The 14732-nt window shown below is 37.6% G+C and overlaps 1 protein-coding gene across 2 annotated transcripts in view; it reads left to right on the forward strand.

Annotated features, from left to right (window-relative positions):
- LOC126834170 (unconventional myosin-IXAa) overlaps positions 1 to 12505 on the forward strand; it is a 55928-nt gene extending 43423 nt beyond the window's left edge. For both annotated transcript variants that reach the window (XM_050565913.1, XM_050565914.1), the window contains 17 exons: positions 1536 to 1838; positions 4030 to 4349; positions 7138 to 7309; positions 7383 to 7555; positions 7633 to 7792; positions 7868 to 7984; positions 8068 to 8315; positions 8397 to 8696; positions 8862 to 9035; positions 9153 to 9342; positions 9650 to 9821; positions 10662 to 10873; positions 10967 to 11165; positions 11248 to 11408; positions 11487 to 11704; positions 11830 to 11929; positions 12016 to 12505. In XM_050565913.1, the coding sequence (XP_050421870.1) occupies positions 1536 to 1838; positions 4030 to 4349; positions 7138 to 7309; positions 7383 to 7555; positions 7633 to 7792; positions 7868 to 7984; positions 8068 to 8315; positions 8397 to 8696; positions 8862 to 9035; positions 9153 to 9342; positions 9650 to 9821; positions 10662 to 10873; positions 10967 to 11165; positions 11248 to 11408; positions 11487 to 11704; positions 11830 to 11929; positions 12016 to 12173 (3377 nt within the window). In that variant the 3' untranslated portion in view covers positions 12174 to 12505. The remainder of the gene's footprint in view (positions 1 to 1535; positions 1839 to 4029; positions 4350 to 7137; positions 7310 to 7382; positions 7556 to 7632; positions 7793 to 7867; positions 7985 to 8067; positions 8316 to 8396; positions 8697 to 8861; positions 9036 to 9152; positions 9343 to 9649; positions 9822 to 10661; positions 10874 to 10966; positions 11166 to 11247; positions 11409 to 11486; positions 11705 to 11829; positions 11930 to 12015) is intronic.
- Positions 12506 to 14732: the final 2227 nt, after the last annotated feature.

Below are 14732 nucleotides of genomic sequence, written 5' to 3' on the forward strand. Positions count from 1 at the left end.
TGCAGTGCGGTTGAGTAACGCAAATAGATTTTAAAGAACTTCAAAAGTAGCTATCCAAAACCGGTTGTCGGTCAGTCAACATTTTTCTTAATTCAAGTTAATTAAATATAGGTTTCGGTTCAAGTTTCAAAAGTCGATAGAGCTCTGGAAAATAAACTAAATTAGATACAAATTTGAATATTGTTGTTGATTGTGAAATAACATAAGCCACTTTGCCCCCAAAAAGAATACTTCAAGAGAAAACTAGTGTCTTATCCTAAACGAATCGCCCCGTATGTGTATATATATATATATATTTTTTTATTCTTTTTTTAATGAAATGGTCGGATTTCGACTTTCCACGGCCGCAGCTGCAGCGGTCTAGCACGTGCTCAAGGCGAATAAAGTGCGATCATATTATGGTTAATAAACGTGCACCCGAAACGGACAAGTCCACCGTTAATGACGGGTTTAAGTCGACAAGATATAATTATATGGGTGTACGTACAGCCGATATAACCGCGCAGGCACTTGGTGAATCCGACCGGTCGGTGCACAATATTGCAACGAGATCGTTGTTATTGTATTAATGTATATACATATATTACAACAAGAGTTTCTCTCCGAGAGAGAAAAAAAAAACACCAAAATACTATTATTATATTATACCGTGTTTCGGACACAAACGGAAGGTTTCATTAGGTCGACTAGTGCAGGATTATCTGTTGTAAACTGCTTTTGCTCCTGCTGCTTACGGCAAAGCGATTGTCCCGGAGTCGAGCCAAATGGCTGGCAAGAGCAACCAGAGATACACTGTTTATGAAAAAAATGCCGTTACAGTTTTATGTTTAGCCAAACGAGCTATTAGATGAGCTGTTCGTGTACGACACGCGATCCTTTTGTATCCTACAGGAGTCGGGAGACCTTGCCGCATCTCCCTCTACGACGGATTCGCCTTAACCGTGGTATGACCGAGATAAAACGCATTTGTTTTATACCATGCAGAGACGGATTTGAAATCGGACTAATTGAACACTCAGAGTGACTTGGAGAGAACGATATTGTATCCATTATATACACAGACCGTCGAGACAGCGGCGGTTTGGTTTGTTTCACAACTGTTGTACTTTGCCACGCACGACAGCCGCGGTTCAAACTCATTTGTTATTGTGTAGTTTATAATAATATGCATGTAGTTATTATACTATGCTCTAGAACAAATAACGGGTTGGCCATAATATGTGTATAGTATTTTTTTATTTTTTTTTTTTACTCCAATCCTAACCTAACCGCACACACACACAGTATCCGACACAAAAGCCGGTACCGCATTGATCATTTATTTTACAATAATATAATATAAATGAATAGCCGAGCGATTAAAAAAAAAAAAACTAACCGTTTAGCCAAACCCGCAGTTTCTAATCTAAGACAAATGTGTGCAATCCACACAAATCACATGGGGCGCGGAATTTGAAATTTTGTCCAAATTTTTCACTTAACAAGAATTGTTTTTTTTTTGTTCTTGGGCTAATCTATGTTTTGTATTATTTCAGATGCGTCCTGTTCGAACGAGGCGGTGCACTTGCAACAGCGATTGCGCAGCCTAAGTACGGAGCTGGTGACCCTCCGGAATAGCCTGAACCAAGGCCAAGGGGCGGCACACGGGGGACAGGGTTGCCCGCAACCGACCACCGTCAAACAATCGTCTGGTTCGAATTTCACCAGTAATAACAATAATAATAACAACAACACTATACTGAACACTGGCAAGTCGGCACCTACCAGCCCGTCCAAAACCACCACGTTACCACCTCCGGTGCTGCCGAGGACTTCGTTACCCACCTTACCCATTGCAGGTAATAAAATAAAGGGGGAAAAATAATATGACTCATACCTAAGTCTTTGCTGTAAAAACAACCGAAGAATTCGACAGCGTTAAAAATAAACAGAAAAAAATATATACATAATATGTAGTTGGTCCAACTAAAATATTATAGTTAATATAAGGACACAACAAATTTCTAGTAACTAGGCCAACTAAATTTTCAATTAAAGCAACTATACATTTAGTTGGATCAACTGTGTATTGTTTCCTGAGTATCGTCCCCACTGAGTTGGTAAAAAAAAAACAAAATCCAAAAAAAAAAATAATAAAACGTTCAATCAATAATCAACGTTTAGTCATAAATGAGACACAAAAGGAGCAGCGCTAGCTTAACAATTCTAAGTTTATTTTTTTTTTTCAGTTGACATTCAAGTTTTAATTAAATTCGATAATCTTAGTATAGTAAACGGACTTATTAGTATTCGAGTTTCAGATTTTTTTTTTTGTATCGATAAATAGTTTGTTAAAACAATTTGATTTTTTTTTTAATCTACCTACTTGTTTTGTATTAAGCAATAAAGTTTGAACATCTAGTAGCCACAACTTAGTAAGTAACTTACCTACTACTACCTACCACTAACCTACTAATTGATGAGTAGCCACAACTTAAGATAATCTGAAACAAGTAATGCGTTTTAGTAATGCGTCTATGTAATTGTTTTTCAAATAACAAAAAAAACATGCCGAGACATATTATTGATGTCTGTAAGTGTTTCTGTATTCGATGAGGACAAGTTGTGTTACAAATAGCTTATTTGTATGAAAATTGGCACTTGACCTCTTACCACTTGACCACTTGAAATTATGTACAATATGTAATGCTTAATAGGTACATATTTTATAGTTACACGAAATTATAATAGTTATGAATTTTTACTAATTTATGATAATCCATTCACGCCGAAACCAATCGACATTAACCTAATGTCGTCGACAAATTATGTAAAACCGAACAATTAACCTTGATTTTTACTTTTACTGTGGCGAATGAATATTTATTAACGCAAAAACCGGGTGATTTTTTTTTTTTTAATCAAAATTGCAATAGTTATTATAAAGTAGTATTTTTACATAACGTGACAATTAAAAGCCAATAAAAATATAGCCAGTTCCAACTTCCAGTTGGGTTTTACTTTGCGCTAAAATTATCATCAACATCAGTAGCGATTTTTTAGAAATGATTTTTCTTCGAGTTGCTTGCAGTAAAAGTTAGCACATAATACTAGCTGGTTTTTTACACCTTACCATTTCTTATCCCACACGATTGCCGACGTACGCAGTTCAACGTTTCACTATTGACACTTCAACAGATATAGTGTTATTATTTAAGTCTATTTTTATATTAATAGTAAGCGTATAGTAGGTATTAAAAAAAGAACCGATTAAGTACTGTGTTTGAAAATATCGCGTTAACCGCAGTTTGCTTGACCTTCGTGCAATAGTTTATTGAAATATTTTAACCATCTCGAGTATTTCCGCCGCACATATGTTGTTGTTAATTTCTGATGGCCAATTCCACGGTTGATTTACAACCGAAGACGTTGGATGCAATTATTATTAACGATCGAAATTTAACCGAGAGGAAAGAAAGAGGGAAAAAATATACATTATAATATCGAGTACATATTCTATTAAATTTGCTCGAACAATATATTTTAATCCAATCATGATTCGCGTCGGATCTTTATTCTTCACGATAATAACTTAGCATCTACAAGTATACACAAGTAATAGTTCATGTAGCAACGTTCTGTATAAATTCCACAGTGTTGTTTAGTGGCCGATTCGTTTTTATTTGGTTAGATCGTAGTTCAATTGAATAATAATAAAAACTACTCAATTTTCAAAGCTATTTTCACTTACAAAGCCAAATTAAATAGAAGTGCACGTAAAGTATTTAGCTAAACTGTATTAGATACAATATTGTGTGACGAAAATATAAATTTGAATTATTGTTTTCACTTAAAAGCAACAGTGACCCTCTTGAAAATAACTGTAATATATGGTTATGTAGTACGGTATAGTATTATCATAGATGCAGTTGTTCTCAATAAGCGTATAAATTATTGTACTCTGAAATCAATTTGGGCGAACAATTTTCGAAACATTTTTTTTTTTTTTTTTGGTCGAAACTTAAGCGTTTCAATGATTTTTTCCCGCAGATAAACTCTTCAAGGGCAAAGATGAGTTGGCCAACAACAACGGGCAGTCGCCCAAGTGCGTCAACGCCTCTTCGCCGGCAGCTCAACAGCAACAGCAACTACAGAAGACTGAAACTAACCAACAGCAGCAGCAGCAGCAGCAGCAACAGGGGCAACGACGGTCTCACGGTCCGGCCACGGCTGCTGCCACGGGGTATACTACTACCGGAGGCGGTGGGTTGACCGTAGACGGCGGCGACCTGATCCATCTTCCTGGGCCATTGACCGAAGACGCCGTGCTCAAGGCGCTGCACAGTCGGTTTTGCGCGACACAAATGTTTGTAAGTATACATAAAATCCATCCATGTGCAATAAAACAAACCACACCGGCGGCTCTCGCTCCGAGTAGAATACACTTTTACGAGCCCGCTGCCCTGCCATTTTATTATTATAATACATACCACCGCAGGCGAAACGACCTCGACGTGCCCGGAACTGTCCACTGTGCGGCGGTTGCACGACCTGCCAATTCAAGGGCAATAAGGTCTAGGGATATCACACTACAATCCTATATTGTACGGTATAAAGCGAAAAACAAGGACAAGTAGATGATGACAAGTGGATGTTGGCAATTCTTTAAACTTCACACCAAACGGCCAAACTTTTCTAGGGACCATACACGTCACTCTTATTACTTCTATAAGAAGAACCTCTATAAGAGTACTCTACTAAAAGGATGCTCTTTTGAACAGTTTACAAAATTGATGTACATTCTTTAGCACGTTTGCCACGTAGCGTCCATGACGGGTTCGTGTGGAGTAATGAAATATATTACGCATAAACTGTAAACATATTTTTCACATCAAATAAATTATAGCGACCGCTTTCCGTTAGAAACACACTATAATACGACGTACTTGGGACAACGTATAATACACCGAGGCGGTGTTGTTTAATTTTCGGATTTTGTAATTATAATGCGCCGTTATACGAAGGGAAAAAAACTAGTATTTTGTTTTTTTCTTTAATCCGCCGACGGTGTAATGTTACTATTTTAGACGGACAAACTATTCTATTACTCCGGGATATAGTTCATAATATTATAGTTTAGGTTTACAAATTAAAATTACCATATTTGTGTATCGAGTTATTGCCGGTATCGAATTATGTGTGTTCCGATGCGCGATGCGTTTTGGTTTTCAATGAACTCCAAAATACGTGTACTTAAGCCGGTCCGATACCGCGCCGACTTGTAATAATTACTATGGCCAAACCCTTGAGATTTTAATAACGAGTAATTTTTGTAATTTTTTTCCGCCCGTCTCCAACGTGCGTTGTGTGTCATTAAGTATTATAACACCGGACCGTAACGGTATGCATTAATCACGTTGAACAAACAACAACACAACCGGAGAATCCAGTCAAAATACACATTAATGACTGACAAAAAAAAAAAAAACCAAGCAATCCGGTAATACAATAATATTATAGAGTTGTTCATTTGTTTTGCCCTCGCTCATTAATGGACCGTCAATTAATTATATACTATCGTCGACAACTGATTTTAACAAAAAAAAATTGCAAATAAAAGCGATTATAAGTAACTAATAAGTACCTACGGGCTACATGCGATAGTATAATAAATTATTATTAATTACTATACAATGCTCGGGTGCAACGAAACCACTCCTATTGCGTACACCTTATTCGGGGGTTTTTTTTCCATAGATAAATATTATAATATATATATATCTAGATGTTATTTACACAGTGTGACAAAACATATTGCCAGCAGGTTATTTGCACTGCTCGTCCAGCTCGCAGCGAACACCTGTTGCCTATTGCTTAATCCATACACCCGAACAAATAATGTATTGTTTTAGTAGAGCGACGAACTCGAACTGATAATAATGTTTATTAGAGCTTAAGCTACGGCCAGACTTGACCAAAAAACAAAAGAGTAGGCCTCGCTGGGCTTAGCGTTGAAAATGGCAATGGGACGTTACAACCGTCAATTAAAAGTGAAAAAAAAATATATATAAATTGATTTACTTGTGCCCAAAGGCAACGCCGATTGGAACATAATATTTTGCCGGTTTCAAGAAGACCTGTATCATTAAAAAAAAAACCGTAAACCTGGTTAAATTATATTATAAAAAAAATATATATAACATAATATACACCTGTAATGCGCGTACAAGGCCCACTATAGCCTGGGGTTAGGTAATATTGAACAAACCGTTGTGCGTGTCGAGGCTTTTAGAATTTAATATCGACGGCGGTTGACAACAAACCCCTAATTTGTACACCAGGGCGGTCTAATTTAAAATGAAACGTGAAGTTTTTTTCAAATTTGTATTACCTTGGTATGAAATCCCGGTTAACGTGTGTACTATCTATAAACAATTTAATAGTGGTAATAATAATTTAACGGAGGTTCTTACATAATAAACGACGTAACAGGTATGAAAACATATTTTAACTTCAACAAAAATACCGTTGAACTATTTCAATGAATGAATATAGTATGTATTAAATAAATCATAACTGCATCAATAGGCAATAAATCAATAATTGTTTTATATTTAATATTGGTAAAATATTTTCCATGATAATGTGTAGAAGATTTCAAACTATTCCAGATGACTTTATTGGGGACCATACAAATGATCGGTTGTAAACTAGTTAGTTGATAATTGATTTAGAATAGATATCTTTATTTTGTCAAAAACCACCAAAGTCGATATTGAACAAACTACGAGCAAAGAAATAGACATGATTTTAGTTTAAATAAAAAAAAAGATACCCCGAGACAAAACTATAAGTTTAGTTCGGTTCCGGTAAAAACTAATTTTACAACGACATTGCTGTAACTTTTTGACTTAAACTTCTAGATCAATGTGCATAGATCATAACAATCCGGGTGTCATCTATAGTCGCTAATGTTATTTCAATATTGAGGAACCCTTTAAGAGGCCCAGTGATTCAATTGACATGGTTTTGCTTGCTCAATAATATACAGCCTTTGACTTTTAGGTTGATCGATTAATATAAAAGTTATATGAAAGTTTAATTGTGATGTTGAATTTAAAGGGATGTAATGAAATTTACTGACATTTGTTGTTTTAGACCAATGTTGGACCGATTTTGCTGTGCATGAACTCGTACAGAGACGTCGGCAACCCGATGACGTTAACCAGCATGAGAGGCGCCACGTTAGACTTAAAATTGCACAGGGTCGTTTTGGACGCTGTCAGACAACAGACCGAGTCTGGTTATCCCCAAGCAATAATACTTTCCGGTAATATTATTTGCCAATGCCGTTTTTTTTAAACGTTCACCGTTTGTTATTTATAATTCCTCAATGAATTCAGGCGTAAGTGGTTCCGGCAAGACGTACGCTTCGATGTTGCTGTTGAGGCAACTATTCGACGTGGCCGGAGGTGGACCGGAAACGGATGCTTTCAAACATTTAGCTGCTGCGTTCACGGTGCTGAGGTCCTTGGGCTCGGCCAAAACATCTTCAAACTCAGAGTCTAGTCGAATCGTAAGTGTGTTGATATTGTTACACGTCCGTTATCCGCGTGACGGTTAAGGTGTTAAAATTCAAATGTCGCATTGTAGGGTCATTTCATCGAAGTACAAGTGACGGACGGCGCGTTGTACAGAACCAAGATACACTGTTACTTCTTAGACCAAACGAGAGTGGTGCGACCGTTGCCGAATGAAAAAAACTATCACATTTTTTATCAGATGCTCGCCGGTCTGACCCAAGAGGAAAGGGGTTAGTAGTCACAATGGCGGGTTATGGTGTTGTCGCTACTGTGGTGTTTTTATATTGCAATATAATTGCTTGCAGTTAAGTTGAACTTGGAAGGATATTCGCCTTCGAACCTACAATACCTGATGCACGGCGATACCAGACAAGACGAAGCCGAAGACGCTGCGAGATTCCAGTCGTGGAAATCTTGTCTGGGTGAGTGCACAAAACTTAACTGTGGTCCCCGCGAAGACCCAGCTGCCGTTAACGCATCATTACCAACCGTTTTATCCGCACAGGTCTTCTCGGTATACCCTTCATGGACGTGGTCAGGGTTCTGGCCGCAGTGTTGCTGTTGGGCAACGTGAATTTCGCAGACAACGGATCCGGCGAAGTGGTAGCCAAAGGCGAAACCGAATTGGCCTCTGTAGCCAGACTTCTGGGCATAACTTTCCCGTCGCTTTTCCGAGGGATCACCACGAGAACGCATTCCGAAACGACTCGCGGGAACACTCAACTGATAAAGACCACTTGCGACGCCAATATGGTCAGTAGCAGTCTGCTGCACGACGTGCTCTTTCAACCCTACCTGAACACAATGTAAATTAACAAATTTCTCGGTCCTCAGGCCAATTCCATTCGAGATTCCCTGGCCAAAGCGCTTTACTGCCGAACCGTGGCCACCATAGTGCGCCGGGCAAACAGTCTGAAACGGCTGGGATCGACACTGGGCACGTTGAGTAGCGATTCCAACGATTCGGTGCACAACCAAGCCGAGGTGGCCAGTCAACACGCGTCCACCATAGGCACGGCCGGTTCCAAGTCCAGCAAGTCAATGGCCGCACTGAACAACGCAGTGAACATAGCTAGACACGCCACGGACGGGTCTATTGGAATTCTAGACATGTTCGGCTTCGAAGAGCCAAAGGTAAGACCATCTCGGTAGCGAGGCATAGTAAAGTAGAAACGTGTTTAGGGCCGCCCCACTTGGGTCCAAAGACTTAGAATTTGGACACGGCCGTTTCCCAAGCACGTTTCTGGCAAATAGTATTCTTAAGCGCCCTTCTCTAACCCATGCCATTGACAATTCTAGCCCAGCCAACTCGAGCACCTGTGCATCAACCTTTGTGCCGAGACAATGCAGCATTTTTACAACACTCACATTTTCAAGTCCAGCATAGAGTCGTGTCGTGACGAGGGCATACACTGCGACGTGGAAGTCGATTACGTGGACAACGTGCCGTGCATAGATCTCATTTCTTCATTAGTGAGTTTCGTTGTTTGTAGTTTTTTTTTTTTTTTAAAGTTAGGAAAAGAAAAAGACGAAAAACACCGCGGTGAAAGTATCTATTTAATTAACTTTTAACAATGTTTTCGTTTACAGAGAACTGGATTGTTGAGCATGCTGGACGTGGAATGTTCCATAAACGGATCGGTAGAACTGTACCTGAGGAAAGTGAAAACACAGCACAGAAACAACCCTCGATTGGTCGAATCAAAAACGATCGATCAGAGGTCCTTCGGCATACAACATTTTGCCGGCCGTGTAGTGTACGACGCCACAGATTTTCTAGGTATAATATACAACCGCCCCCTGCTATACAGATATCGTGCAAACGATGAAAAACAGCGCGGCCTAGTGGACAACTCTATAAGTTCTCTTATTATAAAATATTTTGTGATGACATTTGGGAATTACTTCTAAAAACGAATGATTCTACAAATAAGTAAATTTTACATTTTTCAACTCTTTATCTTGTAGAAGGAAGAATAACTAGCGTTGTTGTTCACTGGAGCGCCTTTGCACGGTGTCTCTATGGTCATTTTCCGCTGTCGTGCCTGTTTAAATAATAATTATTTAAAAAATGTGTTTTTCTACAGAAACCAACAAAGACGTGGTGCCCGACGATCTAGTGTCTGTCTTCCACAAGCAGTCGTGCTCGTTCGGTTTCGCCACACATCTGTTTGGAAGCGAACTCAAAGCGCTTTACAGTCTTGAAACCGTCCCAAGAGGAATCAAATTCCGAATATCTCCGACGTCGCATTCCGATTTGTAAGTTGAATGCGTTTGGCGAAAAAGGTTGAACTATTTTTGGCGCAGTGATGGAATTAATTACATGGTTGTTTTAAAAAAAAAAACTATCTACACATAGCGTGTGGGCCTTTGAAATTATGAGCGTTGGTCAAACAGTGTGTGCGTCAAAAGGTTTAATGTAATATCTTAAATCAACTAACAACTGTTGACGATTGTTAAACAATCATTGTTTGTTGATACGATCGCTGAAAATAGTCAATCTGAAAGATAATGACACTCGGCAGATGCGTTGTAGTTAATAATTAGGCCCGAAAGTTCATACGTTTGCATGTTTTTTTTTATTAAATGGTCCGAACAATAGCTGTATAAGCCACAAACTTGTGTAATAACTTCCACGGGCCCTATTAATAACGATGACGATGTGCCTACTGTCTTAAGTAGTGATGGTAATCCGAAAATCCGGATTTTTCAAAAAAACGCTTTTCAAGTCATTTGAAAATCATATAATTGTTAAATACTATTACAATATAAAGATATGTACCTAAGTAAAATTTGTTGATACAAATTTTTAAAAAAAACTCTTAACTTTGTCTATAAAATGCTTTCGGATTTCGGATTCCGGATCTCAACAAATCCGAAATTCAAAAGCAGTTTATCTCTTTGGTGTTTTGTTTTATTTTCACATATTTATCAAAAAAATGTTACTTAGATATAGAGCTTTATATTGTAAAATTATTTAACACTTATATGATTTTTAAGTAGCTTAAATAGCGTTTTTTTTTTGTGAAAATCCGGATTTTCCGATTCCCGTCACTAGTCTTAAGCGATAGTTGATGATTGCGAATTCAATATTGTTAGATTAAACGGAAACGAACCCGTGTCGACGTTAACCCAAGATTTTCACACTCGCCTCGACAACCTGCTGAGATCGTTGGTGCACGCCAGACCTCATTTCGTGCGTTGCATAAAAGCCAATTCGTCGGAATGTCCGGATAAGTTCGACAGAGCTGTGGTCATGCGACAGATACGTTCCTTGCAAGTACTGGAGACGGTCAACTTGATGGCGGGAGGTAAGTTGGCACAGAACTGTTGGCTCTAGACTGGTGGAATTTAAAAAAAAAAATAAACGCCCCTAACCCGTGCGAACCATCAATTGTCACCAGGTTTCCCCCATCGGATGCGTTACAAAGCTTTCAATCTGAGATACAAGATGCTGGCTCCGTTCGGCAAGCTGTTGCGTACCGACGATCGAGCCACCGAAGACTGTCATTTGATATTGCAGTGCGTCGAAGAGAAAATGGACTCCAGACAAAGCGAAGTCAGCATGAGTTGGGCATTTGGCAAGAGACACGTTTTCCTGAGGTACTGCACGACCGTTTTATTACTACACCATTGCGCACCTGCAGTGATGTATTCATTGTGTTGTATGGTTTACTTTTTTTAGCGAGGGCGTCAGGCAACTATTGGAGAAGCTAAGGTGGCAGACCCATCACAACGCGGCCGTTCTCATACAGTGTACCTGGAAAAGTTGGAGGACCAGAAGAAAATGGCCTGGCACGAAGAGAGTTTTACAGATGCAGCAGTCCGCCAACCCGGCTGTACAATGTAAGCAATCGACAATGTCAAAGAATAGAATATATTATACACGATAACAATTATGATGGACGCATGATCATTTTACAGGTCTAAACGGCAAAGTGGGCATGAACGGCAGGAAAGTAACCAATATGAATAGCACCACCGGGGCGCAAATATCTGCCAGCGGCATTGTCAACAACACAAACACTGCCACGCTGACGAGGCCTAGACCTCAGCCCATAACTGGAACACCGCCACCGGATCAGAGCGAGAAATTTGATCAGAAAATATTACAGACGTGTAATCTTTTTGGATTAAATTTGGTGAGTAAAAAAATACACCGAACTCGTAATCCCGAATCTCGGGGTCTGGGTCTAGACTTGTGTGCCGAAACATGTCCAGAGGTAATTGCGCTAATCGTATTTGGTTTATTTTATCGTGATTACAGGAAAGGCCACCGCCGTTACCTCCTAGCCGTTCGTACACGATATCCGGAAATACAAAAATCGGCTATCCGCAAAGTCGAATAATGAAAAAATCGTTTCCGGGTAATTGAACGTCGTTGTGGCGATTATGATATTGAACTATTGCGTTTGTACTGTTTTAACACTGTATAATGCTTTTGCTTTTGCAGAGGAAGGTAACTGCGACGTGACGCTGATGAAAGGCGATTCGGTTGTTGTGGTGGGCGCGTCCAACAGGAGAGGTCACCTGGTCGTCGAACATTGCAACCGAAGTCTGGAAGTGCCATTCCAGTTTTTAGAACTGAAACCTAGACCCGTTGCCATATAGGTAGAGCCGGTCGTGGACGCTCGAAAAAAAAAAAAGCCTTTGATCAAATTTTAGTATGTAATTTTCGTGTACAACGTGAACTCTATGTACGAGACTCCCCGACTGAGAAACCCATCTCTGCGTGTCGCGATAAAAATTATTTATTTGTAACGTTATGTAATATTTCAATATAATATTATTGTAATTATATTTGTGTTGTAACATACTTTTTAGTACAAATCGGTTATCTTTCATTCCTGTTGATACATAATAAATATATATATATATATATATGTGTATATTGTACGTTATTATTAGAGGTATATAGTAAATAAATATGTATAATATTATAAGCTCTTTAAGTTTTAATTGTCTATCGTGTGTGTGTGTGTGTGTGTGCATTAAAAACGATGTAGGTAACTAAGTTATTGCAATAATCATAATATATTATGATGGTGTTTTTTTTTTTCCGAATGATTATTTTTCTATAACTGTGCCAATATGACGTATAGTAATAAATCATTACACCAATTTACTATTTGATTTATATCATAATTCATTATTCAGAGGTGAATGGTGATATGGTAATAATTATCATATTTTATTAATCAATAGTTTTTTTTTTTTAAGAACCGCACAAATATCTTGAACGTCTTACAATTAATTATATTCCAATGGCGCTTTCAATACCTACCTGCTGCGACTGAGCGAATTTCTGCTCCACGTTTGTTCAACTTAAAGCTTACTGATATATTTTTAAAAATCGAGGTTCGGCCACGATCCGGATGCACAACATGGGTTAAATCAGTATATTTTGTCGAAACCAAGTATACTATAACTATGATTGTTCTTACTTTTATTCTAATACACTTTTAAGTTCAATTTTTAATTATTATATATTAGTTATTAAACTATCATACTCATTCGCGTAGACACTAAAAGTAGACAATAAGTAGCACTATCAAGGCAAAATATATTGCCAAACTAGCCCGTGTAGATAAGTACCAAATGGATGAAGTATAAGACTCACAACAAACTTGTTTTCCATTTATACTTTTACTTCAGCTAAAGTTTTACTTAGGCAATTATCGACGTCTTGATTAGTTTTACGTTTTGAAACAATGCGATTATTATTAACTCAATGCTAATTTGACCATACATTTTTATACAAAACAAAAAACATTTCTATAAATAAAACAATTAAAAACGAATAATCCAACATTAATCCAACGCATAATTGTCTACAGTGATTAGATTAAAATAAAACTAAATAAAAAATAATGACTAACCTAGTCTGGTTGTGCAAACAATTTATTTTGTTGTTAATACCTACGTTTCTACCAAACAGAAGTAATTACCTGTTTTATTCTTCAAAATGACTATTATTAAAACAATTATATAGAAAAATAAATTACCTTGGATACCAGTTATATTAAGAAACATTTAATAATTTAAAAAGAACCCGAATTTTTTACTTGTTGAACTTTAGCGTTAACCATTGTTAATATTAAATCGAATTGAGTATACTGATATTAAAATCACAATCGCTAATTTTATTGTGTTTAGACCCGCGTGTGGTGTAATCGACACTTTAAAATAATAATCAGTCAAATTTATTTGTAATGAAATATGTATGTAAAAAATTGTACGATAACAATAATATATTAAATAACGATAAAAATATTAATTTTATTTTTGTTCATACACTATCACAATGTTATGATATTCAAATAATGTACCGAGAAGGGGCCCTTAGAATTTTGTAGGGCGAGTGTACTTACAACTACACGTCTTATGATGACTAAGGTGACTTGAGCGAATTAGTAATTAAGTAATATCATTTTAATTAGGTATATACTATGCCGTGCGTGTGTTGCTAATGGATGAGCTTTATGTAGCGCAATCACTATTATACCGGCCATGCAACACGATAATGCGGTTATAACAACAGAATCTGGTCACAAAAGAGTTTGTTTCTGATGATATGCTTTTTCAAAAATCGGTCGTTTGTAGGTTTAGTTTTATTTACCAAAACAATTTACATAGTTATCTTCGCGTCTTGGACCGACGAGACGGTAATAATTGGTTTGCGCTTATATTTAGAAACGCAGAAACAAAAATATGTGTTTCTAATGACCTTATGGATTTTTTTTTTTTTTAATAATAATATTATGTTTTAGTGCACTAATTAAACGAACCGATTGCGGACGAACGATAGTGATTCATTAACGTTACCTATAACCTTCAAATCACAGGTCGTTGCTATTATTTATCTCGAGTTGAGCGCATAATATAAGCGTTGATGTCCGCAAATCTTATATCAAAATTAATAATAATTACAAAAACGTGATCGTTGCTACTTTTACTTATTGGATGTGTATGTGTATTTCATGTTGAACATATATAATCTCCGCATTAACAGCAAACACACGCAAAACGCATGCACGTTACAGTTTCCCTTTTCTTTCTTTTACTTCCAATATTTACCCGCCCTCTCGGCCTAAGTAGGCAGTTATTATTATTGGAAGACAGAGGGGGGGGGGCACACGAAATACAAGTTTATGTTATGTGGGCGCCGTG

The sequence above is a fragment of the Adelges cooleyi genome, unplaced genomic scaffold (assembly GCF_023614345.1).
Source record: "Adelges cooleyi isolate 19-005CV unplaced genomic scaffold, UGA_ACOO_1.1 ACOO_flye_CR_arks_rails_tigmint_CR_PRNA_21, whole genome shotgun sequence".
NCBI lineage: Eukaryota > Metazoa > Arthropoda > Insecta > Hemiptera > Adelgidae > Adelges > Adelges cooleyi.